This window comes from Bufo gargarizans, chromosome 2 (assembly GCF_014858855.1).
Source record: "Bufo gargarizans isolate SCDJY-AF-19 chromosome 2, ASM1485885v1, whole genome shotgun sequence".
Taxonomy (NCBI): domain Eukaryota; kingdom Metazoa; phylum Chordata; class Amphibia; order Anura; family Bufonidae; genus Bufo; species Bufo gargarizans.
In genome coordinates, this window is record NC_058081.1 from 410452060 (window position 1) to 410466103 (window position 14044).

Consider the following 14044-nt stretch of genomic DNA (forward strand, 5'->3'; position numbering starts at 1 on the left):
AAAACCTGTGAGGTAGAAGCCAATTTTCCCCACTTTAGGGGAATAAAAAATTCCTTCCTGACTCCAATCAGGCAATCAGAATAACTCCCTGGATCAACGACCCATCTCTAGTAGCTATAGCCTGTAATATTATTGCGCTCCAGAAACACATCCAGACCCCTCTTGAATAATTTTATTGTACTTATCACTACCTCCTCAGGCAGAGAGTTCCATAGTCTCACTGCTCTTACCGTAAAGAATCCTCTTCTATGATTGTGTACAAACCTTCTTTCCTCCAGGCACAGAGGATGTCCCCTCATCACAGTCACAGTCCTGGGGATAAATAGATGATGGAATAGATCTCTGTCCCTGATATATGTATACATAGTAATTAGATCGTCCCTCTATCATCTTTTTTTCTAAAGTGAATAACCCTAATTTTGATAATCTTTCAGGGTACTGTAGTTGCCCCATTCCAGTTATTACTTTAGTTGCCCTCCTCTGGACCTTCTCCAGCTCTGCTATGTCTGCCTTGTTTACAGGAGCCCAGAACTGAACACAGTACTCCATGTGTGGTCTGACTAGCGATTTGTAAAGTGGTAGGACTATGTTCTTATCACGGGCATCTATGCCCCTTTTGATGCAACCCATTATCTTATTGGCCTTGGCAGCAGCTGCCTGACACTGGTTTTTGCAGCTTAGTTAGCTGTTTATTAAAATTCCTAGATCCTTATCCATGTCAGTGTTACCGAGTGTTTTACCATTTAGTATGTACGGGTGACTTGCATTATTCCTTCCCATGTGCATAACCTTACATTTGTCAGTGTTAAACCTCACCTGCCACTTATCTGTCCAAGCCTCCAATCTATCCAGATCCCTCTGTAGTAGTATACTGTCCTCTTCAGTGTTAATTACTTTACACGGTTTAGTGTCATATGTGAAAATTTATACTTTACTATGCAAGCCGTCTACAAGATCATTAATAAATATATTGAACAGAATAGGGCCCAATACTGACCCCTTAGGTACCCCACTAGTGGCAGTGACCCAATCTGAGTATTTACCATTAATAACCACCCTCTGTTTTCTATCACTGAGCCAGTTACTTACCCACTTACAGACGTTTTCTCCCAGTCCGAGCATTCTCATTTTATATACTAACCTTTTATGTGGTACAGTGTCAAATGCTTTGGAGAAATCGAGTTATACGACATCCATTGATTCGCCGTTGTCAAGTCTAGAACTTACCTCCTCACAGAAACTGATTCAGTTAGTTTGGCATGACCGATCCCTCATGAAGCCATGCGAATATGGCGTTATTTGCTTATTTCCATTGAGATGCTCTAAGATAGTATCTCTTAGAAAACCTTCAAACAGTTTACCCACAACAGATGTTAAACTTACCGGCCTATAGTTTCCAGGCTCTGTTTTTGGACCCTTTTTGAATATTGGCACCACATTTGCCATGCGCCAATCCTGTGGGACATTCCCTGTCAGTATAGAGTCTGCAAATATCAGAAATAAGGGTCTGGCTATGACATTACTTAATTCCTTTAGGATACGGGGGTGTGTGCCATCCGGTCCTGGCGATTTGTCTATTTTAATCTTTTTAAGTCGCTGTTGTACTTCTTCCTGGGTCAGACAGGACACTTTTAATGGGGAATTTATTTTTACATTGTGCATGTCATCTGACAGTTTATTTTCCTCAGTAAATACATTGGAGAAAAAAATATTTTAAGGGATTCTGTCACCAAGTTTTAGGCTATAGAGCTGCGGACATGCACGGCTAGGTCGCCGCTAGCATGTCCGCAATATACCTGTCCTATAGGGCTGTGTGCTTTTATTTTCTTTAAAAAAGGATTTTAGCAATATGTAAATTAGTCTTGTAAGGTGACTAAGGGGCTGTACGAACCTTCGTGGTGTCCTCCGAATCTCCTCCTTTCGTCACCGTTAGATAGCCGTAATATCGTTATGCGCAAGCTCGCGCATGCGCAGTGCCGGTATAGTGTTCCTTCCCTGTGCTGGCATCGGCCTCAGGGAAGGAACTGCGCATACGCAAGCTCACGAAGGTTCGTACAGCCCCTTGGTCACCTTACAAGACTAATTTACATATCGCTAAAATCCTTTTTTAAAGAAAATAAAAGCACACAGCCCTATATGACAGGTATATTGCGGACATGTTAGCAGTGATCTAGCCGTGCATGTCTGCAGCTCCATAGCCTAAAACTTGGTGACAGAATCCCTTTAAACTTAAACAGGCTGTTTTTCAGCTGATCCAAATATTAGGACCACATGCCTTTTAAAAGGCCAAATCTGTGCAAAGATGTGGATTCATTGTCATTTTCTGTCAGGTAGTCACACGTTGTGATGGCAAAGGAAAATAAAAACTCTCACTTTTTGAACGTGGTCGGGTTGTTGAACTGCATAAGCAGGGTCTCTCACAGCGCCCCATCGCTGCTGAGGTGGGACACAGTAAGATAGTCACTTGGAATTTCTTAAATGATCCTGAGAGTTATGGAACAAAAAAGTCAAGTGGAAGACCCCAAAAAATGTCATCAACACTGAGCCGGAGGATCCAATTGGCTGTCCGTCAAGACACTGGACGATCCTCGACCCAAATTAAGGCCCTTACTGGTGATGACTGCGGCCCCGTAACCATTAGACGGCATCTGAGACTGAAGGGCTTCAAAAACAAAAAAACGTCTTCAAAGACCTCGTCTCCTTGAACACCACAGAACACCAAACATGGGACATTCAAAGGTGGAAGAAAGTTTTATTCTCTGATGAGAATTTTTTTTTTTAACCTTGATGGTCCTGATGGTTTCCAATGTTACTGGCATGACAAGCAGATTGGATAATGAATAATGGATATCATTGCTTGGTTTATTATATTGTACCACCGTATATTATACTGTGTATAATTGATGATTCAGATAAGGCTGTGGATTTCATATTCCCTATTTAATCCTTTGGGTTCCAGGCTATCAAGTGTATGGATCCAGTATGCTTCCCTCTTTTTTAACAGTTTAATTCTATCACTTCCCCTCCTACTAGGTGTCACCTGTTCAATTACTTGGTATTTTAGTTGCGATAGATTATGACCTGCTGACTCAAAGTGTGCTGGTACTGGAAGTAGTAGATTTTTACGTCTGATATTTGATTTGTGCTGGCATACATGATCGCGTATCTTTTGAGTTGTTTCTCCTACGTATATCTTCCCACAGGGTTTTGCTTATACATTAACCACTTAGAGAAATGTCCCCACTCACCTCATGGAAGCCTCATTTGAAGTGATAAACAATAACGGCCGAGCTACTCATTACGGAGTTCATGTTTGGAAGTTGGATTTCTATTTTGGGGGGGTTTAGTTTTTTTTGGGGAGGTGAAAAACAGCCTGTTTCGGTTTATTCGTTGTTTTCATTAAATTGAATGCTCAAAAAATGTCTTGTCTCACTCCCATTTCTTCTTGTTGCATGTTGAAGCTCTACCTTGTTAAGATCCAGCCATGCTAAATATGATTTTTTGCCATTTTTCAAGTGGTCTTAAACTTTTATCAGGACTGTATTAATTGCGCCCCCCCCCCCCCCCACAAGATTAAATCATTGGTGGCAGTCGCCCCAGGGTGGCAGCTTCTGATCGGAGCCCCAGCAGTGTAATCGCGGGTCTCTGATCAGTTACCATGGCAGCCAGGACGCTACTCAAGCCCTGGCTGCCATAGTCAGCTCCCTGCTGCTGTGTGCACTATGCCCAGAACAGCAGGGAGTGTGTGAAGTCCTATTCACCCTAATAGAGCTCTATTAGGGTGAATAGGACAAGGGCTCTAGCCCCTAAGGAGGCTAATAGTTATTAAATAAAAGTTTAAAAAAAAGTTTCACCCCCCCCCCTAAATATAGAATATATTGCGATATATATCGCATCTGCTTAAAATGATATTGCAATATAGATTTTAGGCCATATCGCCCACCCCTAGTTACAATCTTCCTGCCTGTGAGATCCAGGGGGCTGGATTTCACCGGCTCTCTTGGAAGGCAGCCACGATGCCTAAGGAAGGAATCGTGCTGCCTTCCATGCCATCAGGTCCCCGTCACAGCAGCCCGGGGACCTGATGGCTTCTTTCTCCCTGCACAGACATCGCACATGCCGTGGTCAGCGATGACCACGGCTGTGCTGGGGTTCATGCGCTGGCTATCAGTGACAGCCGTACCCCTGCAGCTGATCGGGCGGGCGCAGCTCCGGCAGCTGCCCTTTCACCATGACGTACATGTACTTCTCTGGTCCTTAAGTCACAGCCAGAGATGACGTACATGTAAGTCGTGGGTCCTTAAGGAGTTAATTATGAACATTTTGCCGTATTCATGCAAACATCTTAATTTGGATACTTTTTGCCGAAATTATGGAAATATCTTGACTTGTACGCTAATCATAGAACAAAAAACCTCAAATTGTTTTGGCAACTGATTTTTTGGGATCATATATATTTATTTTTATTTTTTTATATTTTCTGTTTTTTATATATACATACTGTTGTTTTTAATTAAATACTGGTTCCTAATACAGTTCCGTATGATAGCGTGTTAATCTGACCAATATTGTGGATTTCACTGCTATGGGGACAGTGTGGACATGACTGATATAAAGGGCACTCTGCATGTCACTGTTATGGGGGCACTGCGAACATCACTGTTGTGGAGGGACTGTGGATGACACTAATATGGGGGCACTGTGCATGTTGAAATTATGAGGCCACTGTGGATGTCACTTTTTGGCCCACTGTGCATGTCACTGTTATGAGGCCATTGAGGATGTCACTATTATGGGACCACTGTGGATTTCACTATGATGGGGGAGTGATGTGGATGTCACTGTTATGTATATCTTTTGACCACACACACACAAACAATAAAGGAAATAGATGGGTTTCAGCTTTCTAGGATATCCCCACACGAAAAGCAATTATGGCACCATCACATGATATGTATTAGCCAATAGAAGCTTGCATGTCCTTCATTCATTTCCTAATTTACATACACTGTCACATGACCCTTATTGCCCAATAGAAGCTTGCAAGTCTTTCAGTCTTCACCTCATTGACATGCAAACACACCAGGTTTCCATAACAACTTGGCCATTTTTCTTCAGTGTTATAAAGCCACTGTGGATGTCACTGTTAAGGGGCGGGGAGCTGTGGAGGTCACTATTAAAGAGGCAGGGCGCTGTGGAGGTCACTGTTAAGAGTACCCTGTAGATTTCGTCTGTTATGAAAGCACTGTGGATGTTACTTTTATGGAGGCACTATGAATGACACTGTTATGGGGCACTGTGCATGATACTGTTATGGCTCGCATTGTGGATGTCACCTTTTAACCACACAAATAATAAACCAAATACACCAGTGTAAAGCTGGGTCATTTTGGTAGTCTCTTATAGATATAAAAATACATTTCTATCTTAAAGTAAATCTTGGAATAGACAGCCTAAGCTCTATAAAACGTATGGATCTTTAGATATATTTACAAAAAATGCAAATATGGCACCATCAAATGATACGTATTAGCCAATAGAGTCTTGCAGGTCCTTAACTCATTGTCATAGTCCCTCCCGTGACAGAGGTTAGAAGAGCTGAAAGACTGGCTGCACATTAGTTCATCTGACAGCCTATCTGTTTTCACTTCTTGCAGTGTTGTTGGTAATGACCACACCTCTTGTCTCAGGTGTAGCTTGTGGTCATTACTGCTCCTCTATTTAGTTTGAACTCACACTTCATACCATGCGGTTGATATTCTCTGCCTGGAGTTGGAAGAGCTGGTGTGTGTTCTGGTGTTTGCAGACTGGGATCGACCCGAAAATCTGAAAGCGCTTATGTGGTTTTTGGGGTTCACCAACTACTACCGTTAATTAATTTTGAACTACTCAACTGTGGTTAAACCTTTAACGGACATGACTAGGAAGGGTTTGGATGTCTCAGTCTGGTCTAATGAGGCATTACAAGCCTTTTCAGCTGGTGCAACTGGATGTGTCACAGCTATTCATTGTGGAAGTTGATGCATCCAAGGTAGGGGTAGGAGCAGTCTTGTCGCAGGGCCCTTCACCTAGTAAATGGCGCCCATGTGCTTTCTTCTCTAAGAAGCTGTCAACTGCTGAAATTTCATCATTGGTTGGAAGGAGCGATTCATTCTATTACGGTAATTAGCAATCACAAAAATCTGGCTTACCTGGAGTCAGCTAAACATCTGAACCCAAGGCAGGCCAGATGGTCGTTGTCAAGGTGGAAGCTTTGTCGCGTAGCTTTCCTTGGGGGAAGGGGGGGGATCCTGGTCCGATATTGGCTGAAGGAGTGGTAATATCCGCCCTTTATCCCTACCTTGAGGCAGAGGTGTTGAAGGCCCAGGGAGATGCATCGAAGTCCTGTCCTCCTGGAAAGTTGTTTGTTCCTTCCGAATTACTACACAAGGTGTTCGAGTAACATCACTGTACAGTTCTTACAGGACACCCTGAGAGCAGATCCACGGTCAATCTCATTTCTTGTAGATTCTGGTGGCCGGGGTTGCGTAAATGTGTTGAGGGCTATGTGTCAGCTTTTAGTACTTGTGCACGTGCTAAGGTGATACATACTCGGCCTTCAGGATCTCTACTTCCGTTGTCCATCCCGTCCCGACCCTGGACTCATTTGTCCATGGACTTTATCACAGATTTGCCAAATTACTCAGGAAAAACTGTGATTCTGGTGGTTGTTGATCGCTTCAGCAAGATGTCACACTTTATAGCATTATCAGGTCTACCTAATACTAAAACTCTTGCACAAGTGTTTGTCGATAACATCGTGAAGCTACATGGTATTCTCTATGATATGGTGTCTGATAGGGGGACTCCGTTTGTTTCTAGATTCTGGAAGGCGTTCTGTACTCGCCTGGGGTTTCAATTGTCCTTCTTCTCGGCTTTTCATCCTCAGTCAAATAGACAGACCAAACGCACTAACCAGAATCTGTAGACTTATATGAGATCTTTTGTCTCAGAGAATCAGGACAAGTGGTCTTCAGTTTTGTCTTTGGTTGAGTTTGCCATAAATATCCGTCGGCAGGAGTCCACTGATAAGTCTCCTTTTTTGGGGGCATATGGGTTCCATCCACAGTTTGGCACATTTTCTGGTACTGAGACTTCTGGTATACCCGAAGAGGAAAGATTTTCCTGTGCTTTGTCATCTATTTGGCCGAAAATTCAAAATTATAAAAACAAAAAATGGGCAAAAAGTATAAACGAATGGCTGACAAGAGACATATGTGTGGTCCGGACCTGAGAGTTGGTGATTCTGTGTGGCTGTCCACAAGAAACATTAAGTTGAAGGTACCTTTTTGGAAGTTGGGTCTAAGGTTTATTGGTCCATATAAGATCTCTGCCATTATTAACCCAGTAGCCTTTCTTCTTGAACTTCCACAGGCTTTAAAAATTCATAATGTTTTACACAAATCATTGCTGAAGAGATATGTCGAACCTGCTGAACTGTCCTTCTTGCCTTCCGCTTCTGTCATTGTGGGCGGTAATCTTGAATTTCAGATCACCAGGATAGTGGATTCACAAATTCTCCATAGATCCCTTCAGTACCTCGTTCACTGGAAGGGCTACGGTCCAGAAGACCTGAGAGACTGGCTGCACGTTAGATCATCTGACAGCCTATATGTTTTCACTTCTTGCAGTGTTGTTGTTGGTAATGACCACACCTCGTGTCTCAGGTGTAGCTTGTGGTTATTACTGTTCCTCTATTTAGCCTTAACTCACACTTCATACCATGCGGTTGATATTTGCTGCCTGGAGTTGGAAGGGCTGGTGTGTGGTCCTCATCTGAGTTCCTGCTCATCCATTTTCTATTGAAGATAAGTGTACTTCTCTTGGTATTTTGTTGCTCCCATTTGCTCGTTGTTTACTAAGCCTCAGGAAGATGCTGGTTCGTTCATCTAGGAAATAACCAGTAGTCCCAGACCCTGTCACTAATCCGAGGGCTTTTTTAGGGTCACTAGGGCCTAGGTTTCCGGTGTATGAATACTCCCACCTTCAGGGTCTATTCATACTGACAGGAGTCAGGGCTGGGTTTAGGGTTTCCTTAGGTGGTCACCATTTCCTTTCCCTAGCATTGAGGCCTAGTTCCTGGTCATTTTCCTTCTGTTGTGATTCTGGTGTTCCTCCCCTCCACCTACATTGTGACACACATATCTTAACTGGCATACAGTCACATGACCATTATTGGCCAGTAGAACAGATCTTTAACTCTTCGCCTCATTAACATACACACAATTTTACACCACATTTCCATAACAACTTGGCCATTTTTCTTTACTGTTATAAGGTCAGTATGAATGTCACTGTTAAGGGGTCAGGGAGCTGTGGAGGTTACTGTTAAGGAGGTGGGGTGCTATTGAGGTCGCTGTTAAGGGGGACGGGGGGCATTGTGGAGGTCACTGTTATTAGGGCCACTAAAAAAGTGAGACAGTTGGGGAGCACTGAAAAAAAAGTGCACAACCCCTTTAAGAAAATACCCCTTTCTGAATTGTCCCTTTTAAATGTATGTTTTTTTTCAGTAATGAGTCATTTGAATGTGTTGCAACACCCGATTTATTTATTGATTATATTATTTTGTTTCAGTATCAGGGCTATCTATGGAACTGATGACCTCCGCAATGCTGTACATGGAAGTTACTGTTTAACTTCAGCTGAACGTGAAATTCGATTTATGTTTCCTGAAGGTAATTTACTACATACAGTTGAAAATTACCATCATTTGAAGGTTTTATGCAACCTGACATTTGACTTTACTGTTAACAACAATATATATTTTTCTTAACCCCTTAATGCATTATGCCTTATATGTACAGCGGGGAATGCTGTGCCAGACTCCATTCCGCCGTACATGCATGGCATTCACTTAGATGCTCCCTGGCCAAGATAGTGCACCTGAAACTCCACTTACCTGACTGTGTCCAGGACTGAACATCTTCCGCTTGCTGGCCAGGGACCATTCAGCTGTGGTCCCGGGCGCAGATCACTGTGATTGGTCTGTTCCTCGCTGCAGACGAATCACAGTGTATCATTTAAGTTAATGCTCTCTCCCTTCCAACGATCATATGCCTGCATCCACTTGTTTGCGCAGCTCGGCTTGTCTTCTTTCTTCTTCTTTGCGAACCTGGGAGAAAAGGACCTTTTGGTGACGTCACTGCGCTCATCACATGGTCCATCATATTAATACTTAACCACTTACCATCTGGGCCATTTGCCCCCTTCCTGACCAGGCCTAATTTAGAAAAACTGACATATCTCACTTTATGTGGTAATAACTTTGGAACGCCTTTACTTATCCAAGTCATTCAGAGATAGTTTTCTTGTGACACATTATACTTCATGATAGTCATAAATTTGAGTCAATATATTTCACCTTTATTTATGAAAAAATCCCAAATTTACCAAATATTGGGAAAAATTCGCAATTTTCTAAATTTCAATTTCCCTGCTTTAAAAACAGAAAGTGATACCTCATAAAATATTTATTACTTAACATTCCCCATATGTTGGCATCATTTTGGAAATGTCATTTTATTTTTTTAAGACGCTAGAAGGCTTAGAAGTTTAGAAGCAATTCTTAAAATTTTTAAGAAAATTGCCAAAACCCACTTTTTAAGGACCAGTTCAGGTCTGAAGTCACTTTGTGGGGCCTACATAGTGGATACCCCCATAGATGACCCCATTGTAGAAACTATACCCCTCAAGTTACTTTAAACCAATTTTAAAAACTTTGTTAACCCTTTAGGCGTTCCACAAGAATTAAAGGAAAATGGAGATCAAATTTTTAAATTTCACTTTTTGGGCAGATTTTCCATTTTAATCCAATTTTTTCTTTAACACTTAGATGGTTAACAGCCAAACAAAACTCAATATTTATTACCCAGATTCTGCGGTTTACAGAAACACCCCACATGTGGTCACAAACTGCTGTATGGGCGCATGGCAGGGCGCAGAAGAAAAGGAACTCCACGTGGTTTTTAGATGCCATGTCCCATTTGAACCCCCTGATGCCCCCTTACAGTAGAAACTCCCAAGAAGTGATCCCATTTTGGAAACTAGGGGATAAGGTGCCAGTTTAATTGCTACTATTTTTGGGTACATATGATTTTCCCCTCCCCCACGACAGCACCTTAGAGAGATGGCTCCGCCCCAGGACAGGAAACCTGCAGCATAAAAACGTGGAGCCGCTCTCCCACCTCAGTGAGGTTTCCTGTCCTGGTACGGGAGCCTGCAGTGTCGTCCTGACCTGGAAGTCCCGGTAGAAGCCGGAGGGTTGGGGCTGCGTATGGTACCTGTCCGATTATTCCCCACAGGCATGGGGGCGAAGTTCCGGTGTCTGGATCCCGGATCACAGGGCAGAAGGTGCCGGTCCCTCAGGCGAGGAGGACAGCACCAGCGGCTGGAAGGGGGCCAGAAGGCCTCGGTGGTTCTGCAGACTAGCCGGGACGCCACCGGATGTAGACGCGGCGTCTGAGACAGGAAGTGCCATGCATTCCACGGCCGTGCGCTTCCTGTCGGGTGACCGGAAGTTCGACATCCCGGCAATTTTAAACCGGCTCCGGGCAGGTATGAGGAGCTGGGGTGTTCTGGACGCCGGTATCTGAAGTTCAGAGGCCAGAAAGTGGACCAGAGGGTTCCAGTACTATCTTGGCGTGGTGGGTCTGCAGGAGCTGTGTATCTCTCAGGTGAGAGGAATACTTGGTGGCAGTATGTAACTTGGGCATTGTTTGTATCCGTGCAGGTTTTTTGCCCTCACTATGGATGAAGAGAGGAGGTCTGAAAGTGTGGATGTTGAGATCCTGCCACCGGTATTGAGTCCTATTCTCGGTCCTTAGAGGGTCTAGACTGTTCCTCAGATTTGGGTATGTTCCTTTTTTCTTAGACGGTGCCTAAGAAGGTGGTGGCAAAGAAAAAGAACAAAGAATGTCCTATCTGCAAGTGCCCGTTGTCTTCTTCTTACACTAAAAAGCTCTGTCAGCAGTGCATTGAGAAGACGGTGGCTGAGGAGACTCCAAGTCTTTTGAAAGACCTTAAGTCTTTTATGTCTGAAGTTAAAAATTCCCTGAGAAGTAGGAAGAGAAGAAGAACGGTGAGGCAGGAGTCCGACGTGGAATCGGAAGATAGCGATTCTCTCTCCGGGAATGAGGACTCTAATGATTCCTTTTCTTCTGAGGATAATATAAGAGAAGGAAAGTTCCTATTTCCAGCGGAAGATACGGACAAATTGTTAAAAGTTATCCGATCTACCTTGGAGTTGGAGGATGCCAGAGAGGATAGATCGGTAGAGGATGTTGTGTTTGAGGGACTTAGGGAAAGAAAGCGTAGGGTGTTTCCCTGTCCATAGGTCTATTTCAGCGGTGATAGAAAAGGAATGGAAAAAAACTGATAAAAAGCCGTTCATTTCTAAGACCTTTAAACGGAAGTATCCATTTGAGGAAGAAGCGTCTACATCTTGGGACAAGGCCCCGAAACTGGATGTAGCCATTTCCAAGATTTCTAAAAAATCCTCACTGCCCTTTGAGGACATGGGATTCTTAAAGGACCCCTTAGATAAAAGAATAGACTCTTCCCTTAAGAATGCGTGGGAGTCTTCTGCGGCTGCTTTCAGGCCTAGTATAGCTGCCACTGTTGTTGCAAGGTTTATGTCACTGTGGTTGGAGAGGCTAGAGGGGCAGATTAGGGAGAAATGCCCTAGGGAGCAGTTATTAGCTTCTATACCGACCTTCCAGAAAGCCGCGGATTTTATTGCGGATGCCGCGGTGGACTCTGTGAGGCTGGAAGCAAGAACCACATCCCTTTCCAATTCTGCGCGACGTGCTTTGTGGCTTAAGAATTGGAAAGGGGGAGATTTGCCATCCAAGCTAAGGCTATGTAGCATTCCCTGTGATGGCCAGTTTCTTTTCGGGTCGGAACTTGACTCTTTACTTGAGAAAGCGGCAGATAGGAAGAAGAAGTTTCCTGAGGAATCTTTTACACAATTCAGGCAATATAAACGGCCCTTTCGGAACGCGACAAGGTTCCAGAATAAGAAGCAGACGGGGGACAGAGAGCAGGGAGCAAGGCCTAGATCAGGAAGTAAGGGTTTTTTGTTTGGATCAGCCACAGCCCGTGCGGGAAAACAAGGGAAACAATGACGCCATGATCCCAGTAGGAGGAAGATTGAAGTTCTTTCTTCCTGTTTGGGAAAAGATGGCAGGGAAATGGTTAATAAGTCTTCTGCGGGAGGGTCTAAGATTGGAGTTCTAGAGTTGCCCCACAGAAAGATTTGTGGTTTCGAGGTCTTCTCTCATCATGCTGCAAGAAATAAAAAAAATTGATAAGCAAGAAGGTGTTGATTCCTGTCCCAGAGTCAGAGCTAGGGAAGGGTTTTTATTCCACCCTGTTTTTAGTGAAGAAACCGGATGGGTCGTACCGGACCATAATAAATCTCAGATATCTGAACAGATTCCTGAAGGCCATAAAATTCAAGATGGAAACCATCAGGTCAGCGATATATCTTTTGTCTCCAGGGTGCCATATGGCGGTCCTGGATTTAAAAGATGCTTACCTTCATATTCCGATTCATCCAGATCACCAGAGATTCCTCCGGGTGGCGGTGAGAACCGAGGTGGGACTTCTTCACTATCAGTTCCAGGCTCTTCCCTTTGGCCTCTCCATGGCACCTCGGATCTTTACCAAGGTAGTGGCGGAGATGGCTTCCTTCATCAGAAGGGAGAACATCACGTTTTTACCTTACCTGGGCGACTTTCTGGTGGTGGCCCAGTCTCGGGAGGAGTGTGCCAAGTCTCTGGATCGGGTTATGGAGGTTCTTCAGTCTTTGGGCTGGCTGTTGAATATCCAAAAGTCCAGGTTGGAGCCGCCAACGAGCCAGGTTTTTCTGGGTCTGGTTTTAAATTCCAGGCTGGAAAGAACTTTCCTCACAGAGGAGAAGGTATCCGGGGTTCAGGGAGTAGTTCAGAGGGTTCACTTAGAACAGACCCTGTCTATAAGAAAAGCTATGTCCCTGTTAGGAGTTCTAACTTCCTGCATGCCAGCAGTCCAGTGGGCTCAACGACATTCCCGCCAGTTACAGGGAGAGATCTTGAATGCCACAAGACGGGCAGGGGCATCCCTGGAGTCAGTGATAAGCTTATCAGAAGTGACTCTTTCATCCCTAGATTGGTGGAAGGAGGTAAAAAATCTGAACCAGGGACTTCCCTGGTCCTTTCCGGAACCGGTGGTTGTTACTACGGACGCCAGCCCCTGGGGTTGGGGGGCTCACATGGAGGATCAGATCTTTCAGGGAGAGTGGTCCCAGGGTCAGAGACGGTTTTCATCAAATCGAAAGGAGCTGAGGGTGGTTTTGATGGCCTTGAGAGCAGTTCTTCCTATGATCCAGAACAGACATGTGAGAGTGATGTCCGACAATCGGACAGTGGTCTCATATCTCAATCGTCAGGGAGGGACCAGGTCAGATTCTTTACTGAAGGAGACGAGATGGATTTTCGAGGAGATAGAAGGGAGAGTGCTTCATCTCTCGGCCATTCATATCAGAGGGGTCGAGAATTCTCGAGCGGACTCCCTGAGTCGCCACAGATTACGTCAGGGAGAGTGGTCTCTGAATCCAGAAATTTTCTCCCAGATAGTAAGATTATGGGGTTTACCTTCAGTAGACATGTTCGCCACAAGAGAAAACAGAAAGGTACCGAATTTTTTCTCCCTCGGTCCAGAGGAGTGCCCATCTGGGGTAGACGCCTTCCTCCAGAGATCGGATTTTCCGCTAGGCTATGCCTTTCCCCCGCTTCAGTTGATTCCACTAGTAATAAGGAAGATCAGGTACGAAGGGGCAAGGGTAATCCTGATAGCCCCCTTCTGGCCGAAGAGGGCGTGGTTTTCCCTGTTGAGAGCAATGTCAGTCTCAGATCCGTGGATCCTGCCAGGAATTCCAGACCTATTATCTCAGGGTCCAGTGTTCCATCCGGAAGTAGGGTCCCTACATCTTTCGGCATGGAATTTGAGAGGTCATTTTTAGCTAGTC

At 44.4% G+C, this 14044-nt stretch overlaps 1 protein-coding gene across 6 annotated transcripts in view; it reads left to right on the forward strand.

The window, feature by feature from the left end:
• NME5 (NME/NM23 family member 5) overlaps positions 1-14044 on the forward strand; it is a 108116-nt gene that overhangs the window by 69668 nt on the left and 24404 nt on the right. For all 6 annotated transcript variants that reach the window (XM_044277782.1, XM_044277785.1, XM_044277784.1 and 3 more), the window contains exon 5: positions 8614-8714. In XM_044277782.1, coding sequence (XP_044133717.1) covers positions 8614-8714 — 101 coding nt within the window. The remainder of the gene's footprint in view (positions 1-8613; positions 8715-14044) is intronic.